At 50.2% G+C, this 22871-nt stretch overlaps 1 protein-coding gene across 1 annotated transcript in view; it reads right to left on the minus strand.

Moving 5' to 3' along the window:
* The window catches only part of MPPED1 (metallophosphoesterase domain containing 1), a 74342-nt gene that overhangs the window by 19109 nt on the left and 32362 nt on the right, over positions 1-22871 (minus strand). The window contains exon 4 of the mRNA XM_037846564.1: positions 12930-13155. Coding sequence (XP_037702492.1) covers positions 12930-13155 — 226 coding nt within the window. The remainder of the gene's footprint in view (positions 1-12929; positions 13156-22871) is intronic.

Here is a 22871-nt window from a genome sequence, read left to right on the forward strand (position 1 = left end):
GCATGCCCCTCATGACGGGCTGCTCACCACTCAGCAAGGCCCTATCACCTCTCCTCTGGGCTCCTGCCTGTGGGGTAGTCCTCCCCCTGGTGATGAGAACCTCCCTCTAGTCACTTCCTCCGTGTCCTTGCTCTGTCTTCTGGGTCACACAGAATATGTCTGCTCCTTAGCCTGAGACAGCCTTGCCCACGTACCAAGTCCCAGACATTTACAGATTGAGGCTGTGCATGGCTATAGTGGCTTATTCGACCTCTGATCCCTGCCTGTGGGTGTAATTATGGTCCCCCATGAGCGGCATCTCCTAAAGCCATGGAGCCAATGTGTTAAGGGCAGGGAAAAGCAACGGAAAATCCCAACCAACTGAATTTAATAATGATCTCAATCAGCTCTGCCACCCACACCCTCCTAACGAGCTGCCTGCTGGGTGGCACAGGCAGCCAGCCTGGGGGAGCAGAGTGTGTCCAGCCTGAACCCCAACAGACAGTTGGGAAGGGGGTGCACACCCCTACGCCCCCACCCCTGACACCAGGCAGAACCTCAGTGAGGCCGGGAGATTCTTGGGATGTGCATCCCTTTGCAGTGGCTGCTCAATTCCTCTCTCCACTGGGGCAGTGCTCCACAAGGGAGCACCGGGGGGGCAGTGCTCCCTTGCACAGATGGGAAACCGAGGCTCGGAGGGACGTGACTTGCTGAGGGCACACACATGGTGAGAGGCAGGGCTGGTGGTCAGAGCCCAGGTTCCAGCACCCAGTCCCGAGCCAGGACTTAGCACGTCCCAGCCCTGCCACCTGCGAACACCATGTCACTTCGAGGCCCCAGGTGGGGTGTCGGGGACGATGACCTGGCTACGTGCAGAGGGAGGGGTGACTTGCTGGGGGCCGGAAGCCCAGGGTGACGGCCGTGGTCACCGGGCCAGCTCTCTGCACACAGTCCTCACGGCGGCCCCCCGTCGCTGGCACCCAGGGCTCGGGGAGGGTTAATGACTCATCCAGGGACCCCCTGGCCCAGCAGCCAAGCTGGGACCTGCCTCCTGGGCTGAGGAGCCCTCTCACCATGTCAGGAATGCCAGGCGGGTTTCTGCCCTGGTGTCACTGAGGATCCTGGTGCCACCGAGGCTCAGAGGTCAGAAGACGGAGGTCAGGTCAGGTGACCTCTGACCCAGCACCCACAGGCACAGTCTCCAGCAGCTATGTGGGATTTAACCCCACCCCTGCACCCTGCCAAGAGGTGGCAAAGTCCAGAAACCCCTCCTGCAGGGGAGCTGTGGGCTCAAGCCCACCTCTCTTGGGGAGACAGGGGGTCCTCAAATGCTCCCTCCTCCCAAGGGAAGCGACTGCGGGTGGGAGGAGGCCGCCCTGGGAAATCACAGGTGGGTGGGATGACAGCTGAGGACCCCGAGGTCCAGGTTCTGGTTGGGCCTCCTCGGCAACCCCTTCCTAGGAGCTACGCTCGGCTCTGCAGTTCCCTGAACAATCACAGCCTTTCTAGCCTCCTGGCCTTTGCACGGGCTGTTCCCTTGCCTGTCACACCCTTCCCCAGCCCCCTTAGCTGCTTGAATGATTGGGCCTTCCTGAAAAGCCTACCTGCCCCAGGAAAACCTGCTTAGCACCCAGGGCTTTTCCTTCCCAGCTCTCACTGCAATCCAGCAATTCACTGTCCACTGTCTGCCTCCCATGAGAATGTACACTCCACGAAGGCATGGGCCACGTCGGCCTGGGTCCCACCATGGCCCCAGGGTCTCGATCAGTGCCTGGCACACAGTAAGTGCTCGAATGAATGGATGGATGAGCATGTGGCCGTGAGAACAAGGCTTTCCCCACAGGCCTCGTTGTCCTCCTCTACACCGTGGGGACAGTGAGGCCTGCATGCACCAAAAGGCCATTCTGAGGATCAAAATGACACACACGGAGCTGCTGTTCTGCGCCAGGCACATAGTAGGTGTTCATGAAAGGACTCTGGAATGGCCTCTGCCCAGGAGCAGGAGTCTCGAGAGCTCCCTCCCAGCTGGGCCTCTGCTTGCCCTTCTGTAAAATGGGGCAATTCCCATGCCTGCCATGGGAGATGCTAAAGTATCAGCTGGCCTAGGGCTGGTGCCCCCAGTCTCCACCCAGGAGCTGCCCCAAGATAATAACCACTGACGACCTCAGGGCCTTGCTCTGCACCAGGCCTTTATCTCACAACTGCCTATGAGGTGGTTAGGATCATCTCCCCATTTTACAGAGGGACCAGAGAGGCTAAGTCACTGGCCCAAAGTCACACAGCTAAAAAGTGGTGGTGCCCGAATTTGAGGGTCCCTTCCCTCCCACCCACTGCCCAGTCCCAGCCACAGCTGTGCCTTCTCAGGGAAGGGAAGGTGGGCAGCTGGGTCTGGCCAGACCATCCAGGACTAATCCCAGGGTGCCATGGAAGCAGATTCAGGAAGTCAGCTCATGCCAGTCTGAAATTTAGTGAAACTTTCCCTGCATGAGCCCAGGTCTGGCTCCCACCACCCACTCCCAGCCTCACTCGGGGACTAGGAGAAGCCAGGGGTGCCACGTGGGAAGAGGGACATCTGCTCACAGCCGGCACAGTGGGATTTTGACGAGGTGTCCAAGGCCTCCTGCCTCACCCCACACCACATCCCATCACACACCACATGCTCCAGCCACTTCAGAATGTTCTGCGGTTCTTAAACATGCCATGTACGTCAGGCCTCTGGGCCTTTGCATGTGCTGTTCCCCCTGCCTGGGAGGCCCTCCTCCTCCATGAGCTCGGGGCCCACAGGTTGGTAAGTGAGCAAAGGGGTCCCGTCCTAAGAGAAAGCAGCTGAACAGCGGCCCCCAAGATACCAGGCACTAATTCCTGGGACCTGTGAATGTGACTTTATGTTGCAAAAGAGACACTGCAGATGTGATTGGGTTGAGGATCTTGAGATGGGGAATTTTCCTGGATAACCCTGGAGGACCCTAAATGTATTCACTTGCATCCTTGTAAGACAGCAATGGAGGGTTAGACCACAGCAGAAGGAGCCACGATGACAGAAGCAGAGAGAGAGAGATGTAAAGCTATTACACTGCTGGCTTGGAACATGGAGGAAGGGACGATGAGCCAAGAAATGCAGGGAATTTAGCTCTAGAAACTGGAAAGGACAATGAATGGATTCCCTGCTTAGAGCCTCCAGAAGCCTCCAGCCCTGCCAACACCTTGATTTCAGCCCAGTGAAGCTGATTTTGGACTTCTGACTTCTAGAACTACAAGAGGATAACTTTGTGTGGTTTTAAGCCACCAAGTCTGTTATTTATTTCAGCAACAGGAAATTAATACACAGGCAAAAGGGGGTGGTGGGGACTGTGGCGAATGAGATGATGTACAGCTGCTCCCCCGGCCTAGGCAAGGCTGCCACATGGGCCGTGTGCTCCTGCTTCTTAAGAGAACCTGGAAATCTGGATTTTCTAATTTTAAAAAATACCCCTCAAGCCAAGCAGAGAACAGCCTGGGGCTGCATTTGTTCCTCTGATTGTGAGTTCTCCTTTTTAGAACACTGAACATATGTGGGCTCAGGAATCAAGCAGGTGGAGATTCCTCCCCAGCTCTGTCCCTTCCTGCTGGGGTGTTTCACCCCTTGGGGCCACACTCCCCCTTCTGTAACTTGGGACAAGGAGAGGCCCCCTCTGCAGGCAAGGACATCAGGCCTAAGAACAGGCTGGCCCAGGGCCCGGTGCATAACAGGTGCTCAGAAACATGGGTCTTTCCTGCTTCCTCTGCCAAACGAAACCTCATGCCTCCTCTGGGCCCAGGTCAAATACCCATTCTGACAGGGAGCCCTCCTGGACTTCACCAATACTTCCTTGGAGCAGGATCTCACATCCAACCCCATCGCCTGAGTGTGGGTCCCTTTTTCACCCTACAGCCCCTCCCACTCCAAAGCCCAATGCCAGGCCCAGCATGGCAGGGGGGAGGTGCTCATGCATCCCACTGGGAGAACAGATAAGGGGATCAAGGAGAAAGCAGGGGCCACTGGCAGCTCACACATGGAGCAGTCAGAACACAGCAAGCCTGGCAGCGGTCTCACCTGGGCCTCAGGCCCACTGCAATGACAGGGCCCAGGACTTGGCGCCCAGTGGCAGAGCGGCCTCCAGACCTCAGCCAGACCAACAAGAGCTTGTCTCTGCAGGCCCCTTGCTGAACTGAACCAGCTGACCTCTGTGATCACCATCTGGAGGAGGCACACAGTTTCTCCATTTTACAGAGGAGGAGACTGAGACACGGCGTGATTAAGTGGTTTGCCCAGGGGCACACAGCCAGGACAAGGGGAGGCCAGGATTGAAGCCCAGGCAGTTTGGTTCCAAAGCTAAGCTCTTAACCTCTACAAAATAGAACTTTAAAATAAAGGTTTGCTTGGAGGAGAGAGGAGGGGTTGTTAGAAACCACTGAGCAAAGAGATCCAGTCCAAATTCCCTGGCTTGGCCCTTGACGGCTTACACATCTGACCCTACTGACCATGCTTGCAACAGATGAGGTCTCTCCCTCCTGTGGTGCCCACCCCCCTGCAAGCACTTAGCACCTCAAGCTCCTCCCAGGGCCAATCGGTCAGTCCACCTGAAGAATGGGCATTAGAAATTGTCCTCAAAGGACTGATAATAAGAGATAATGCTTAAAGAGCCATTAGCCCAGGGTATAGATTACTAATACAGCTCAGTAATAATTTGCTGCCACCTCCATCATCACCCTCACCTTCATCTCAATCACTGCCATCATCACCATCATCATCATCACCAACACCTTCATCATCATCATCACCATCATCATCACCATGATGACCACTATCACCACCACCATCATTACCATCATCACCATCACCATCATCACCATCACCTTCACCATCATCACCATCATTACCACTATCAACATCATCACCACTATCACCATCACCACCATCACCATCATCTCAATCATCACCACTATCACCATCATCATCACCATCACTCTCAGCAGCATCACCATCATCATCACCATCATCACTACTATCACCATCACCATCACCTTCACCATCATCACCACCATCACCATCATCACCATCACCATCAGCACCATAACCATCATCATCATCACCACTATCACCATCATCACCATCACCAGTATCATCAGCATCACTCTCCCAATACAGCTACTCTGTGTATCACCTCCCTACTCATACTGGGAGCTCCTAGAGGGCAGGACCCCACTGGAGTCTGAGCCATCTCTGTGTCCCTGAAACAGACCTTGGCCCATAGCAGGGTCCTGGTGAGTGTTCTAGAGGTCAAAGAAAGCAGAATTAATGTACGGGAGGCTCCATTCTGTCTGGGTATTCTGTGCCATCCCTAACACCTTGCGTCCACTCAGGGGTTATTGCTGTCATCTGGAAAGAATCTTGAAGACCAGCTCGGTTCATCATCTTCCAAACACAGTTGTGGCAGGTTGAGTAATAGCCCTAAATATCCATGTCCCGATCCCTGCAACCTATAAATGTTGCCTTATATGGCAAAGGGACTTTGAGATGGGGAAATTATCCTGGATTATCTGGGGGGCCCAATGTCAGCACAAGGGTCCTCATAGGATGCAGGAGGGTCGAAGTCAGACAAGGAGAGATGGTGATGTGGTGGCAAACAGAGGAAAAGACGATGTGAGGATGGAGGCAGAGTTCTGGGTGGTGCAGCCTGAGCAAGGAACACAAAAGGGTCCAAGAAGCTGGAAACAGATTCTCCTCTGGAGTCTCTAGAAGGAACCAGCCCTGTGACATGTTGACTTTATCCCACTGAGGTTGACTTTGGATTCAGACATCCAGAACTGTAAGACACTAACTAAATCTGTGTTGTTTTAAGCCACTAGGTTTGTGTAATTTCCTATAGCAGCCATAGGAAACTAACACAACTGATCATACGTTGGTGAAAACAAGGTCCTGGAAACGAGAGCCCATTTTCCGACACTGGACACTGAATAGGTGCTCAGGAAATGTGAGTCCGGGTCCGTTTCAAAGATGAGAAAGTGGAGGACCAGAGAGGTTCAGTGGCAGGACCAAGGTTACACCTGGATTCTATCCCAGGGTTTTTGCTTTCCACCCGAGTCACCATTCAGAAATGTTCACACTTTCTTCCCCTTTGGAAGTCACTCCATTCCACTTTTCTGTCCAGATAAAATCTAAGTCTCTGGGCTTGTTCATATTGACCTTGCTTCCTAAAGACTCCCCATTCATGGAAATATAATAAAGAAATCATTGTTCCCGCAGAATTGGGAGCAGATCACTCATTCCAGCTACTGAACACAGCCATAATTCACGTAACAAAGGTATTTTGTCAGGTGTCAGTGAGAATGCAAACTGCAGAAGGAACATTTCATGATACAGTGCACACCAAGTTAAATTCTTCCTCCTTGCTGGGCATCTGGATTGTGGAGATAATCTCTAATCTTGTTTATCATTAAGAAATACAAAGCCTCTTTCTGGACTACTTTTCTCTGAGAAAAACTATCCTTGGTCAGCCCTTAAATCCAGGAGGAGTGGGGTGGAACCACATTCCCTGACGAGGTGTGTGCTCATTCTCTGAAATGGTGTGTACAGAACATGCTATGTGGTCAAAAGTGGATTTCCCCCCAAGAAAAAAAGGATTGAGATTCCAATTTAAAAAGCCATCTGGTGGTTTCTGGTCAACCAACATGGCAGCATGAGACATTCCAGGGTGCTGTTCCCTCAGAGAATCTTTGAACAACAGAAAAACTGGCAGAGCCATCTTCCTCAAAACTCTGGGAAATAGTTAAAGGGTTGCAGTAACTGGGCAAGTGCTGAATCAAGAAAACACAGCTCTAGACGAGGTCAGAGAACCTCCCAGTGCTCTTGCTGCCCCTCCCCAACCCTCCCTGGCACAGTGGGAAGCTGGCACGTGCTCCTGTTGCAAGTCCCTGGCCCAGTTCCAGAGGGAGCAGAGTGAAAAAGCACATGAAGAGATGCTCAACATCATTAGCCATTAGGGAAATGCAAATCCAAACCACTATGAGATATCTTATCACACCCACTAGAATGGCTACTACTAAAAAATGAAAAATAAGTGTTGGAGAGGATGTGGAGAAATAGGGACACTGGTTCACTGTTGGTGGGAATATAAAATGGTACAGCCACTGTGGAAGACAGTTTGGTGGCTCCTCAGAAAGTTAAGTGTAGAACTATCATATGATCCCGTAATCCCACTTCTAGGTATATACCCTAAAGAACTGAAAGCAGGGACTCAGATATTTGCACACTGACATTCATAGAGGCATTATCCACAATTGCCAAAGTATGGAAGCAACCCAAGGGTCCATCAGCTAGTGAATGGATAAGCAAAACGTGGTAGATACATACAATGGAATATTATTCAGCAGTAAAAAGGAATGGAGTCCTGATACATACGACAACATGGATGAACCTCAAAGACCTCATGTTGAGTGAAATAAGCCAGACAAAAAAGAATAAATATTGTATTAGAATAAGCACATTCATAAAGTCAGAAACTAGAATACAGGTTACCAGGGACCAGTATGGGGGTAGGGGATGAGGGGTTAATGTTTAATTAGCACAAAATTTCAGTTTGAGATGATGGAAAAGTGTTGGTATTGGATGGTGGTTAACGGTAGCACAGTATTGGTGAATGTAATTAATACCACAGAATTATATATTTGAATGTGGTTAAAAGAGGAAATTTTAGGTTGTATATATGTTACTATAATAAAGACTCTTCTAACAAACCATTCGACTGCACAACACAGAGAACTCTCCTGTAAACAATGGGCTATAGTTAATAGTATAATTATAATACTGTTGTTTGTAACATTGTAACAATTTTAACAAAGTTACCACACTAATGCAAAGTGTGAATAATAGGGAAAACTATGTGTATGGGAGGGGGAGGCTATGTAGGAACTCTGAGCTTTCTGCATGATTTTTCCTTAACCTACGACTTCTCTAATAAAAAGAAATTTTAAAAAAGAGGAAAATAAAATAAAGTAGTCACCTGGCTAGCAGTCCCTGTTGCAATCTTTTCCAATTTCCTATGGAAATACCCATAGGGAGGCAGGAAAAATGAAAACTCCTAGGAAGATAAAAATCAAAGGCTGACATCAACCTGTGGGCAGATTGCCGGTGGTGGGCGGCCTTTGGTGAATATACGCAGGAAACCAGAGCTTGAGATGGTGCTTCATGCACCCACCAGGGCCCGGGCTATGGCTCCAAGGGGGCTCTGGGTGCCCCACATGGGCAGCCGGCAGCAGCAGCCGTTCCCTGTCAGGGAGTGAACACGGCAATATGGAAACACGCTATGGAGTGCGGACCTCTGAAATGATGGCAGCTTCTCCCCAGAGCCTAGAACGATCCCTGGAACATGGAAGACCCTCGATGGGACCTGTTTTGAAAGAATGACTGAGTGAGAGGATCCACTCTTAGGACAATTACGGAGAACCTGAGGGACCTCAACTCGTCTGCCCTCACTTCTCATCTGTAAAATGGGTTGATGTGACAACTGAATGGGTGAGTGTCCACAGCATGGTCAGCACAGGGTCTAGAGCAGGGGAAGAGTCTCCTAAGTTTTAGCTATTGCCACCTCTGATCCCTGACCAAACACTCATATGAAACAACCCCCACCCAGAAGGAGATAACAGGACGAAATGAAAAGACCCGTAGACGAGACGGAAAGGGAGTCAGGGAAATAAAGAAGTATTATAAGGACGCTAACCATAGGATAGCAGAGAGAAAATCTATATTGGCATGTAAATTATACCTGAGTTAAAAATGAAAGAAGAATTAACATTTTTAAAAATAGCAATGGCAGCCGTAAAGCACAGAATTGACACTGGAGGAAATAAAATTCCTCAAGTGAAGAGCAAAATCAGGAAGCTCCTCAGAATGCCAAGGTGCCAAGCTAAAGGACAAAGCAGAAATGACTAGAAAAGGTGATGAAACAGAATGTAAATAAACTAGGGGCAAAAAAAAAACTATGACAAAAGTGTTAATGAAATAAAATGGAAAATAATTTCATGGATGAACATGTAGATTGTTAAAGGCTCACCACATGGTCAGAAAACTTAATGAACGGTCCAAAGCTTAAACATCTTGGCAAAATTTATGAGTTACAGGGATACATTTATGAGTTACAGGGACAAAGGAAAAATACCTACAAAATCCAAGAAATAACACACACACACAACACAGGGCAAAACCTAATAATAAAAGTAAAAATAATAATCAAGTTATCTATACTAGAACAAATATCAGGCTGACCTTAGATTCTTCTCCTACCAGTAGTAAATCCCAAAGCATTATGGAAAAAAAATCTACAGAGTTTAGAAGGAAAAAGGCTGTGAAGCAAAAATTTTATGTCCAGACAAGTTGTTCATGCTTTTTAACAGTAGAAAGACAATTTCATTTAAGCAAATTTTCACAAAACATACCATGGCATTCCAAACTTTAAAAATTAGTTGATGAAATACCCCAGATGTTAAGAAGCAAGAAAAAATTTTTAAAATTCAATAATAAGGATGTCCAAAAATACAAGGACTGGTAGAAATAACTGAAAATGATTAAGGATGGGATTAAATCTAAAAAAATTGTCCATTGTATTTTTGAAAGAAAATATCTTATATGAAAATAATTATATTGTTATTAATCTGGGGTCAAAGGCCTAAGATTATTGTAAAAAAATAAGTCAAGAAATGGAAGAAAAGAGTAAAATTGGGCTAAATTAATTTCATTTACATGAGGAAGAATTAAAATATACTATTTAACTTTAGACTTTCATAATCAGAGAAATATAAACTGAAGAATATTTTTGATAAACTGAAAAACAATGACCAGTGGAATTTAAAAGGGTTGGCTGCCCTCCAAATCCCCAGAAAAAAAAAAAAAGATAACACATACATAATCAATATAGTAAAAAAGAAAAAATAAAGTGTACAGAAAATATAAAACAAGATGAGAAAAGCCCAAATATATGAGTTAGGACAATAAATTCAAATGGAACAATCTCCCCTATTAAAAGACAAAGACTCATATTAGGTTAAAACAACATTGAATTACCAGTTGCTTAAAAATAACTTAAAGAAAATCACATGGAAATTTTTTTTAATGATAGGTAAAAGTTTACTAAAAAAATACAAAAATGAAGTTGGAATAAATACGGGGCTGATTCATTCTCCCAGATGGAAAGACTACATTACTGAGAAGATGCCTTTTTTTTAACATTTATTTACAGTTTTATCCTAATGTTAATTAAAATCCCAGTAAGGTTTGGGGGAAAATTAACAAAGTAAATCTAAAGCTCTGGAAGAATAAACAGGCTAATAATTAGCTAAGAAATTTTTGAAAAAGAAGAGTCGGATGAATTTACTATATCACATATTAATACACAAAGCTCCAATAATGATATTCAGGAATAGAGAGATAATACATGATAATATATTTAAAATGATAATGCATTGAAAATGTGTTACAAAATAAAAGAATCGTCACAAAACCATGTGGAAAAATGGATTATTTGACTATTTACAAATGATGCTAGAGATACTACCATGAATTTAGATTCTTAGCTCATATCTTGCTCTAGAATTAATAAATAAGAGACTACTACTTCCAACAAAACCCCAGAAGGAATGTGTAATTGATCTCAAGATGGAAAGATTATCTTCACATAAAAGTGTAAGAGAAAATCACAAGGGAAAGGTAGACAGATTTCACTATCAAAGAATTTAAAATTCCCCAAAAAAGAGAACAAAATCTAAAAGAAAAATAAGAAACTACAATAACATATTTGCAACAAACATGGCAACAGCTTGTATTGTTTTTTATTTAAAGAGCTCAAAAAGGAACACTGGCCAAAAGGCACCAACAAATAATTCACAAATGGAAGAAAAATAAATGTCCAAAGTGAAAAAAAAATTGAACATCCCCAGTAATTGGGGAATTAAAATTAAAACAATAAGACACAGCTCTCATATGTGGTTGGTCACAACCCCACTGGAAAACTGCGAGGAGAAATCTGTGAAAGCCGAATGTATACCGACCCCACGTTCAGCAATTCCAATCCAGCAGGCCTGTCCACCCAAGACATGTAGGAGAATTTTCGCAGCGGCATGATTGGCGGCAGCCAAACAACGGAATAGACAAGTAAACTGTGGTCCATCATACGACAAGAATGAATAACTATGGCTATAGACAACGACGCGGCTGAATTTCACGAGCAGAGAGACCACACCGTATGATTCACAAAAGCAGACCAACAAACCTAAACTGTTAGAAGTCGGGACAGTGGCCACCTTGAGGGTGGGGGAGAGGGGAGTGGGCAGTGACTGGGAGGGGGCAAGAGATCTTCCAGGAGGCTGGTTTATTTCACTTTGTGGCAACTGACTGAGCTGCACACACTTAGGAATTGTGTACTTTGGTATATTCTAACTAAAAACATATCATGGTGTGAAGGGGTAAGATATACTGTTTTCAGTCATTAACTTGGCACGTTTTTTTTAATGATAATACTTAATGTTTAGAAAATTCTCATGGTGCAATATTAGCTTTAAAAACAGAATGTAAAACTTCATGTGTACCCAGCATTGGTCTAGTTGTATGTTATACAGATGATGGATGGGTAGATGGATAGACAGAGAGACAGAAAGATAGATAGGGATGAATGTGGACAAACAGATGGACTGACAGGAAAAAAAATGCAGAAAAAAATACCAAAACCTAAACAGTCACTACTTCTGGTTGGTTGGATTACCAGTAACCTTTTTATTAGGGAACTTAGAATTCATGAGGCAAGGGGGAGAGAAGACAACGGTTACTGAGCACCTGTGTGTGCCAGGCGTCACGCTACATCTATATACCTCCTTTACCAGGTGACTAGCAGTCTGAACAAATGCCCTTTGTAATGAATGACCAAGTGAATGAATGAATGAATGAATGAATCTGCTGTGCTTCCGGGATAGGAGAGCACAGTGTTTACATTCTGTGGCCTGGGTGAGTCTCTGGAGCAAATGGCCCTGGTGTCGCCAAGCTGAGGGCATCTGCGCAGGCACGGGGGCCCCATCATCTCAGAACCCCACCTGCATCTTGCTCCCTCGGCCACCAACCCACAGCACCGGCGGAGACACAGTGGCAGCCGCTGCAGTCACCAGTTGGTGGCCATGCCCCGGAAGGAGGCGCAGCCCCGGCAGAGCCACGGGGACGAAACACCCCTCTCAGGATCAGGGTCTTTACCCCCACCCCAGACCCCCTCATGGGGGGCTCCACACATAGTGCCCCCTGCCTCCTCAAAGGACCCCCACCAGAGCTACTCACCCTACAGCTTGTCTTCAGACACAACTGCCCCACAGGTGCATGCCAGCAGCAAGCCCCTCACCTGCACAGCCACCTGGCCAGGTGGGTGCAGGCACGAGGCCTGGCTCCTATGCTGCCAGCAGGGAACAGGTCTCACCCTGTCCTTGCGTTCAGTGGCTGCCGTTCCCAAACGGCAAACCACCTTTGGGGCCTTCCATGAAAATTCCAACTGCCTTTCCTCAGTCGAGCCAATCATCTGCCCCCTCCCCTGCCCATGCACCTTTTTTGTTGTTGGGGTGCAGGCAGGGGGGAAAGATTCCTAGCACCATACAAAAATGGTGAAAGCAGAGTTTCAGAGCCAGAAGGCCTGGGTTTGAAGGCCAGCTCTGCTCCTTCCTGGCTGTGTGACCTTAGGCAAGGTCCTCACCCTCTCTGTGCCTCAGTTCTCTCACCTGTAAAATGGGGAAAATAGCAGTACCTGTGTGTGTGCAAAAGTATGGCGTGGAGGATACAGCTGGTATCACTGCTCTCCAGTTAGATTCAGGGAAATTGAGGCTCAGAGCTGCAGTGACCTGCCTGGGGTCACACAGAGGGGAAGGGGGCGGGAACCGGGGCTCCCACAGCCCCTTGAGGCACTCACCACGGGGAGCCGTAGATTCTGAAGCCCCGCACAGTGACTTCCGAGTCCTGGAGGTAGAGGCAGTTGGTCAGCAGCGACTGCACATTCTCGTAGTTCTCCGGCTTCAGCTTGGACACGGAGGGGAAGTAGTAAAAGTCCTGCTTGATGAGGTCGGCCATGAACTCCTGGTCAAAGGTCAGCTCGTGGTTGCCAGCGATCACGATCTTGTACTCATAGGGCAGGCTGCCTGCAGGCCAGACAGACAAATGGACACACAGTGGGCCACTGTCGGCCCTGCCTGAAGCCGCGGCACAGCCAAGAGGGGGGTGGCAGGTGGGAGGGCGGGACTGTGTCCCCACTACCCATCCCCCTGTGCCCTCAGTTTGGGGGCGCAGCAGCCCAGTCACGTCCCCACAGCCCTGCCCGCCGAGCCCCAGCTGAGGCCGTGGGGGGGGGTGGGGCACGCAGGGTCATGCCCCCGCAGGCCAGCGTCCCTGGGACCCTTGGAGCTATAGGCCCCTCTGCCTCCATTCTTTGGTTCTATCCTATGCTTCCCTAGGATGGGAGCCTCCCCCAGCCCTTGCTACCCCCAGCCTCACTCTCCGGGACCCCCAAACCCCCAGATGTCCAGACTCTGTCATCTCCAATGGGAACTGCAAGATCTTTGCAGGGCCCCGTTGGAGGCTTTGGATTACAATATGCCCACACCCCAATTGCATGCCATGCAAAACCAGAACAGCCTACATGGACTCAGAAAAAAATGGATATGTACACCACACAGTGACCTGATGATAGCGTCATTCTGGTTTTGCTGTTGGCAAAACCCTGGGGACCTCTTTTAAGCCGTGCCTTTTCTCCTTTCTTTCTCTGGGGCCCTACTTAGCAGGTGTCCTGAGCAGGTGTGTGCACTGCCTCCCAGTGAACTGGCCGGGGGTTTCGACAGCCACCCACTTGCCCACCAGGCCATCCTCTGCAAGCCCAAGGCTCCCGCAGCCCCTGGGACTCAGAAAACCACCAGCTGCCCTGTCCCCTGCCCCCTGCTCCCCACCGTGAGAGCCAGCCTGACCCCAACTTGGGCCCAGGACTCCCCACCCCCATCAGCCGCAGTGGCTGGGCCACAGTGGGCCTGGAGAGTCGTGACAGAATCCAGGGACCCCAATTTAGATGAAAAATGAAATGTTCAAAGTGGCCCATTGGCCTGAGCCACTGAACGGAACATCAAAATGGCTTGAACACTGATATCTGAGACACTAAACTTTTCTAACGCATCTGTTTCAGCAAGAACGTCACAGCTTTCATCCCTGAATTCGTCGGGAGTCAACTGCTGGTTGAATGGTTCCAAGGGGCTCCTGGACGGTGCACGTGGGGGCCCCTCATGTGCCAGCTGCAGAGCTCTGCTCTCATCCCACCCTGCAGATGTGGAAACTGAGTCTCCGGGAGCTGGGGTGTGGCCAGTGGGAAGACACCTGGTGGGAGGGGGTAGTCCCTGGGGAATCTCTCCAGGGTGCCCCAGCCTTCAAGCTCCATGTCACAGAGATGCAACCTTCACTGTGCATTTTTCCTGTTCTTGTGTATCATGACCTCCACAAGGTCACCTATTTGGGGCAAAGTACCTAGGCTTTGGAGCCAGCTAACCTGGTTTGAATCCCGCTCCACCCTTGTCCCGTTTGACCCCAGGCAAGCATCTTAACCTCTCTGAGCCTCAGTTTCCTCACTGATAAAGTGGATGCCCCTGGTGAGTGCCCCTGCCCAGGCTGCAGACCTGCTCTGGGCCCCGGACTCCACCAAACCCCTCATCCTTCCAGGGGAAAGAGCCAGTGGCACGGGCACCACATCTGGCTCCCTGGGGCTAGCATGACAGTCCAGGGACAGCAAAGCCATTTCCACCCTTGAGCACGAAGTGAACCAAATCCCAGGAATGCCTCTGCTTCAAATTCTGATTATTTGCCGTATTGGAACCTGATGCCAAAACGCTGGGTTAGATATAACAGACGTGCGCTCAGTCTCAGCTCCCATTAAGCATTCTAGGAAGAAGCTCCAGGAAACAACAGGGCAACTTTTATGGCATGCAATACAATAAAATTCCGTGTACTGTAACTGCAACTATTATTGTATCCTAATTGCAATAGAATGGAAGAGTGGAACCCAATTAGAGACTTCGCCCCCTCCCTGCTGGGACCCATCCATTCTGTCTGGCTGCTTGCTCTATGGCCATAGCAAGGGACTATTAGATGCCCACCTAACTGCCAACCCTGCTGCTGAGGGTGGGTACAGGGAGCCCAGTGGTGAGAAAGAAGTTTTCTGCAAAACAGGCAGAAAACCACAATCTGGTCATCCCTGACTCAGCTACCCCAGACTTCTTGGCAGGTTGAGAAAACAGTGCTGTCTCTTCTTTGGTGATTATCCCATCCAGGAGGCAGGAAGGGGACAATGACAGGCTGTGGGCTCTAGGCTCTGACAGGTCAGGGTCCCAGACCCAGCTCTCTGCAACATAACCTCCCTATGCCTCGGTTTCCCCAACTGTAAAACGGGAACCGTAACACCTACCTCACAAGATTGTTCTGGGATTACAGAAGATGATAAATGGGGAAAAAAAGATACCAAAACTTTTGATGTCCAAAAATATGACAGCTTTCCTGGACCAGAGTTTGCAAGCTAGAAGCTTGCAGGCCAGACCTACCCACAGACATATTTTGTTTGGCACAACTTCTTTTAAAATTTGAATTTGTTGCCAACATTAAAATTCTGAACGACTCTCAATTAAATGCTCTTCTGTTTTCTAAAAATTAATAAATTTTTTAATCTCAAAATCCTAGCCCATTAATGAAGTGCTGAGTATGCATCCCCCCATGGACAGGACATGAACATCCTCTTTGCCCTAGTCCCCACCTGCCCCTACTGCCTCACACCCAGCCCACTTCCTCTGGAGGCATGTGGGTTTGTGACCCCTGCCGCAGTCCTTGGAGGCCTGAGGGAACAGACCTGGTGCCCCCTCCCAATTAGACCTTGGGGACGAGCTCCCCAGCCCCTTCCACCTCCCCACCTCCCTACCCCACTGCCGTCATCACAGCTGCCCCATCGGGCCTGGCTCAGGGGTGCTGAGCCGTCTGCTTCTTGCCCTAGCAGCTGTCTTCTTCACCTGTCCCCATCCCCAGCAGGTCCCAGCAGAAGTCAGGCGAAGGAAGCCACCAACAGGACCCCAGTGCCACCAGGAGCTGAGCGCCACTCGACCGCAACATTCAGACTGTGCTGGGGAGGGAGGCCGTCTGCGCCGACCCGAGCAGCCGCAGCAGGGCCACGCGACACATGGCAGTGACGCCCGCCACTTCCTGCACCCCATCGTCAAGCCGGCCACCGGGGTGGAGGTCTGGGATCTCAAACCCACAGAACCTTCCAGGGTTAGGGCTCCTTATCTCTGCTTTGCAGTTTTTGTCGTGGAGGAAAATGAGGGTCAGGGGTCAGGAAACCTGCCCTGGTCCCACAGCAGATGAGTGGGGGGTGCCAGGTCCTGCTGACCCCTCTCCCTGGGACAGGAACTCTGGCCCCTCTGAGGCCACAAGACCACGGAGTCAGCGTGGGACCCCACATCGAGCTCTTCCTCATATCCTACAGCAGGGGGAGGGGGAAGGATGGCAAGAGCCCACCTGGGCTGGGGCTGGGGGAGGGGTGGCCGCTGCCGTCTGCCTTCAGCTTTCAGCTCTGATTCGTTTCCACCTCACAGCACCCATCCATCCTTCTCCCAGCGCCGCCCAAGCTGGGGGGAGCAAAAGCCGGCACAGTGGATGGATGTGGTCTCTGGCTGGGGGTGTTACTTAAGCAAATTAGCTTACTCTGACTGAACAGTTTCATTTATTTCTGCGGCTCCCAACTCCCTGGGGAGGGGGCAAGGGAGAGTGACATCCAGGAGGCTGACAGTTCTGCCCTGTTCCTCCCTCCTCAGCAGAGGAGGGCAATTAAGTCTTCTCTCCAAGAGGACAAGGACTGGCTCCTGAACCTAAAGCCAGCATGCTGGCATGACACCTCAAATATTTTCTGGTCTTTCTCAACAAGGTGGGTGCCAGGTGGCTTGGAGGCAGAGGGCATATCTGTCTGTGAATACAGAAACCACCTGGCACCAACAGCCCTCAGAGCTGGAGGACTGGGTATTCACTGGGACTTGGGGAATTATTATCCCCATTTTACATCTGGGGAAACCAAGGCTATAGGTGTTGCCAGTGTTACACTAATCAATAATAAAGTAATCAACAACCACAGAGGGCAACAGCCATTTGATAGGCCCTGTAGGCTGGCTTCATCTGCCCCATGCTGAGCCAGCACTCCAAGCCATCATGCCACACTGCCACTCAGTGGATGGATAGACAGGTAGATGGATGGATGGATGGACAGATGGATGGATGGATGGACAGATGGATGGATGGATGAGTGGGTGGATGGACAGATGGATGGATGGAGAGGGGGATGGATGGATGGGTGGATAGGTGGATGGATGGATGGATGGATAGGTGAGTGAGTGGATGGATAGATGGATGGAGAGGGAGATGGATGGATGGATGGATGGATGGATGGATGGACAGGGGAACGAATGGATGGATGGATGGATGGATGGATGTATGGATGGGTGAGTGGGTGGATGGATAGATGGATGGATGGAGAGGGGAATGGATGGATGGGTGGATGGGTGGATGGATGGATGGATGGATAGGTGGATGGATGGATGGGGGATAAATGAATGGATGCAGGGATGGGTGGATGGATGGAAGAATGGGTGAGTGGGTGGATGGATGGATGGATGGAGAGGGGAATGGATGGGTGGAGTAGGTGGATGGGTGGGTGAGTGAGTGGGTGGGGGGATGGATGGATGGATGGATGGGTGGATGGGTGGAATGGATGGTTGGATGGATGGATGGGTGGATGGATGGATGGATGGATGGATAGATGGGTGGATGGATGGTTGGATGGGTGGGTGGATAGATGGATGGATGGATGGGTGGATGGATGGATGGGTGGGTGGATAGATGGATGGATGGATGGGTGGATGGATGGATGCATTTTTAATCAGCCAATCCATCATTAGACAGCTCTACCTACCTCTTTTACACCGACCGACCTCTGTCTCCCTGGATCCCCCCCACTCCTCTAATGGTCTCTGGCCACCTGCTTTTCAGATTCACCTCCCTCATCCACAATCCTGACTGTCCAACTGGACCTGCTGTTTTACAGATGGGGATGGAGTCGGAGGAGCCAGAACTAAGGCTCTGGTGTGGCCTGACCAGCACGGCATGGAGTGGAAACTCCCCTCCTCTTTCCTGGGGCTGCCTCCTCTGTTGTTCCAGCCTAAGGCTGCACACACCTGCCAGTGCTCACAGCTTCCTGCAGCTCTTACCAAGCTGATCATGGCTACAATTCCTAACCAGTCATTACAGACTCTGGTGCTTAGCTTCATCTTCCCCACCCTGTATTTAGGCAGTTAGTGAGGGGAATGTTTTAGGGACCCCAACCAATGGATTGATTTGCTGGGTCTTTGTGGGGAAACATGAGATGAATACAAAGTCTTCCACCCAAGGCCTGCCCACAGTGGGCACTAATGTCCCCATTGCCCCTTCCTGCGGCTGCCCTTGCAGGTAAGAGGGTTGACATGGAGCTGTCCCAGCACCCAGATGGAAGTATGCATCCTGACAGGTGCCAGGAAACACCTGAATCCTGGGGGAGGGGGTGCCCTGCAGATCAGGTGTGAAAAGAAACTATTCAGCATCAACCTTGGAGACTAGAATGTACTATCGCCCTGTGGACCGAGGACAGACCCGACACCTGGATGCAGGAAGCAAGGCAACTGTCTGAAGGACCCACCTGCACGGGGCACAGCGGGCAGCAGCTCAGGTGTGCTGATTCAGGTAAAGCTCAGAGAAGCAGCAGGTGGATTCAAATGCCTTTCATTACCCACTTCCCCACATCAGCCCTACCAAAGCTAAGAAATTCAGCCATCCCACCCCAAAACCCTATCAGCCATGAAACTCACTTTCTTCTCTGATGCTGGACCCTGTCAAAAAAAAATAAAATAAAAAATAAAACCAGCCCTGGTGAGCTCTCCACCAGCTCTGACTGAAAATGTGTCACATCCCAGAGCCTGGGCACAGAGTGATAAACAAGACACAGTCCCAAGTCAGTGCCAGAAGGGGTCCGCAGAGCATCCAATCCCAGCCACCCATTAGGCAGAGGAGGAGACTGAAGCTCAGAGGGGGCAAGGAACTTGCCTGGGGTCACACAGCAAGTCAGTGGAGAGCTGGGACTCAAACCCTGGCCTCTGCCCAAGGGAGTAGGGAAGGGAGCCTGAACAAAGACCACACCAGCCTCTAGCAGGACAGTCGGGGACTGGAAAGATCTGAGGACATCTGGGAAGACTGGGGCAGGGACTCGAGCAACTGGAGGCCGAGCAGGTGGGCACTGATGGGTGGGCTCGGATGCTTCTCTCCCAGCATCTCACGGGAGCAGACGGGCCATGATGTCAATAACACCCCTGCCTTCCCTTGCTTTTTAGAACCACTGGAAATTGTTATGCATTTTTATTCTGCATAATGGCGTCCAAGCTGTCTTCCCAAAATGCTTCCTTCCTCTCAGCCAGATTATCTGAGATACTGGCATTTGCTAACCATGGATTTCTTGGTGGTTAAAAGCCCATTAGGCATTTATCAGCAGAGCACTAGAGGATGGCAGTCGTGCTTTAACATTCCACTTACCAGACATATACAAAGAGACACACATCCACGTATAGACTCCATATGCCAGCAAGTGTATACAATGCCACAGGGAAACAAAGAGGGACTCAGAAGGAAATCTCTGCTACTTGTGCTTCCAAGATTAATCTCCTTCCAAAAGGTTACGATTCTTTATCGCTAACACTTACCCATCCCATTTAACAGAAAGTGCTGCCTCCAAACTGCATAATCTGTTAAATTCAACAAGATATGTGCAAGCGTCTCCATCATCCACGCCGTTCCCGGAGCGGCGTGTTGAGCCCGGCAGAGTTTTAGGGTTCTCTAAACGCAGTGACAATCAGGAAAATGCCCACTTACGGCTTCTTCTGCCCATTCCCATCTCGCCGAACACAGCGGAGGGGGATGGAATAAAGAGCTGGCATAACGATCTCTGATTGCATTTTTAGTACGTCTTTGACAGTTCTGTGTTTAAACACTTGCCGGATGTCTGGGAGATTCACATTTAACACACTCCTTCTACGGTGCACGGTCTAGAATAACATGGGGACGAGCGAGGGAGTCACAAGGCCAAGCATGCAGGGAGGCTGCGGGCCAGCAACGTGAGGAACAGGGGGCATCTGGTGTGGCCTGGACAGGTGGGAGAGGTCTGGAGTTCGAGGTTCAGTCCTCTGGCCAGGGCTGAGTTACAGAAACACGATGCATGCAATGTACCTGCAGAATTTGTAATATGTTCTTTTTTTTTTTTTTTTTTTTGCTGCCCTGTGTTGAACATTTCCCTGTGTCGGCACCGTGATAGGTTTCCAGACACCCCCAGGAGGCAGGGCCGGTATCCCCATCTCCCAGAGGAGAGGCAGTTTAGCAGAGGGCAGGGGTTCCAAACTGTGGAGCTGAGTCCCATCTCCACCTCCTGCCAGCTGTCTGGCCTGGAGGGAGAGCCTCATTTTCTCCGAGACTCAGAGTCCTCATCTGTAAAATAAGGATGTGCACGGTCTTCCCCAAGGTTCTTATAACAATTCAGTACCTGGAACAGGGCTCAAAAATGTTAGGCATTTTTATCATTATATTACGGGGCTGTTAAAAGGATCAAATGCTGTGACCTACCAGACCTTCCATAAATGCTAGCTGGAAAGCCAGAGAGGAAAAAAGGCTCAGAGAGGTCGGGTCACCTCCCCAGAGTCACACAGCGGCTCACTGCTAAGAGCGCCCCTATGGGAGAGACCACGTCCCGCCAGGCTGGCTGGCGCTGGCCCTGCAAGAGAAGGTTCTGGATTCATGACTCAACACAGGAGCCCATATTTAAAAGGAAAATGCGATCTTTCTTCTGTTCCATCCTAATAGCCAAAATGTTTAACTTTCAAACATTTGCTTTTCCTGGGAAATGTTTTAAAAACAGGAACATTCAGTCCTAATCGTCATCAAATGCTTGTTTCAGTTGCTGCAGCAGAGCACAGATGACTCGAGGCTGGAGGGTTTCTGCATTCTCTCCCCGCTGCCCGCTCCAAAAATAAGACTGTCCGAGCCAGAAAGACTTTGTGGGAACCTCCCGGAAGTCACAGCCTAGCAGCCCTCACCTGCCCAAAGATGATCGCAAAAGCACCTCGTGGTCCTCAAACGGGGGCTGTCCTGGGAACCCTGGAAGAAGCGTGCATTCAGAACTCGGGGCTCTGGGGCCCCTCCAGGCCAGGCCCTGCGGGTGCACAGGCCAAATCTCTCACCACCCCCAGCCTGCACCCCTTGGGCAGTTCCACCCAAGTGGGGCTCCCTTCCTGCCTTCTGTATGAGCCCACTGCAGCTCCACTCACCCTTATCCATCAGCTCACATCCTCCAAGAGGCCTCCCACAGGGCCCCTGTCTTTAGCAGGGTGCTGGGTGCTCCTTGTCACTCGGGCTGGGTCTCCCACAGCACTGAGCAGGCTGGGCTATCACTGTTGGCTAACCTCGTCCCCCCACACCCATCCCCAGCCTGGGGGATCCTTCTGGGCCTGCCTGATTCATCTTTCTTGCCCCAACAAAGGGCTTGGTACTGAGGAGGTACTAGACACACGCTCCCAGAATCCATGAGGTGTCAGGACCCCCTGACGACAGATGACTCAGGGTCAGAGAGCCAAATGACTCCCCAAAGTTCTCCCGAGCAAGCCCCTGTAGGATGTCCTGGAAGGCCAATAAACTATAACAATAACGCTCGTCATTCGGATGCAGATGAGCCTGCAGGCTGACAGCTTCCAAGCGGTCGTGCTTTTCATTCATTCAACAGACACCAAGTGTCACTGTGCATCAAGGCCCATGATGCAGAGCTGGCACCACGGGGCTACGGAAGAGTCCTGGACCAGGAATCAGGCTGGTTCCAGCCTCAGCTCTTCAACGGACTCACTGTGATGCCGGGGTGGAGCCTTTCCCCCTCTCAGTCCTTGGTTTCCCCATCTTTACCATGAGGAGCTGGTACAAAGGTCCTGACCTTGGAGAGATATTTCAGCTTTCTTGGAACTCTCCAGGCAGATTCGTACGGGGTGCCAGAGGAGGGGTGTCCAAAGGGGGTATTAACGGGGTCAGACAGTGGGACTGAGAGGGCACTTACTCAGGGCAGGGCAATCTGTGAACACACATTTATCTCTGCTTGTTGCTGATATACCATGAAATCAACAGTAGAGAAATAAAAAAGGTAGGACCCTCTGAGGACACAGGTTTGGAAGCTGGAAAGAGATGGAGGAGTGGACTGGCTTAGCTGAGCAGAAGAAACAGAAACCAAAGTCCCGCAGGGGGGGAAGGGGTGGGACCACAAGAAACAAGCCAAGCAGCAGCCAGACCCCCAGGAGCTGCAGAACGGCCAGGGAACCTGCTTGAGGAGCAGGGGACCCCAACACCCTCTCCCGTGGCTCCTAGCCCATCCCACGCCCACCCCCGATCCCAGCTGAAGAGAGAGGTTTGCTCCCAGGGGAAACAAAGGCTCCCCAGCACCCCATTTGGGGATTGCCAGGCCCTGGGGAGAAGGGGCAGTGAGGCCTGGGGCTGAACAACAGGAGCATAAAGTGAAAGCATAAACTGGAGACCCCAGGCCTGGAGTTCCCAGCCCCCTTCTCTATTCAGCTTCCAAATTCTAGAAGCCAAGTTTACTGGGGTCTCCTCTCTGGGAAGAAGGATGAGTACAGGAAGATTAAGCTACAGATATTAATATCAAGGATTCCCCAAAGACATGGCCAGGTCCCTGTCCTCACACCTGTACCCCCTCAAGCCTACACACACAGCCTCCTCA

The sequence above is a fragment of the Choloepus didactylus genome, chromosome 8 (assembly GCF_015220235.1).
Source record: "Choloepus didactylus isolate mChoDid1 chromosome 8, mChoDid1.pri, whole genome shotgun sequence".
NCBI lineage: Eukaryota > Metazoa > Chordata > Mammalia > Pilosa > Megalonychidae > Choloepus > Choloepus didactylus.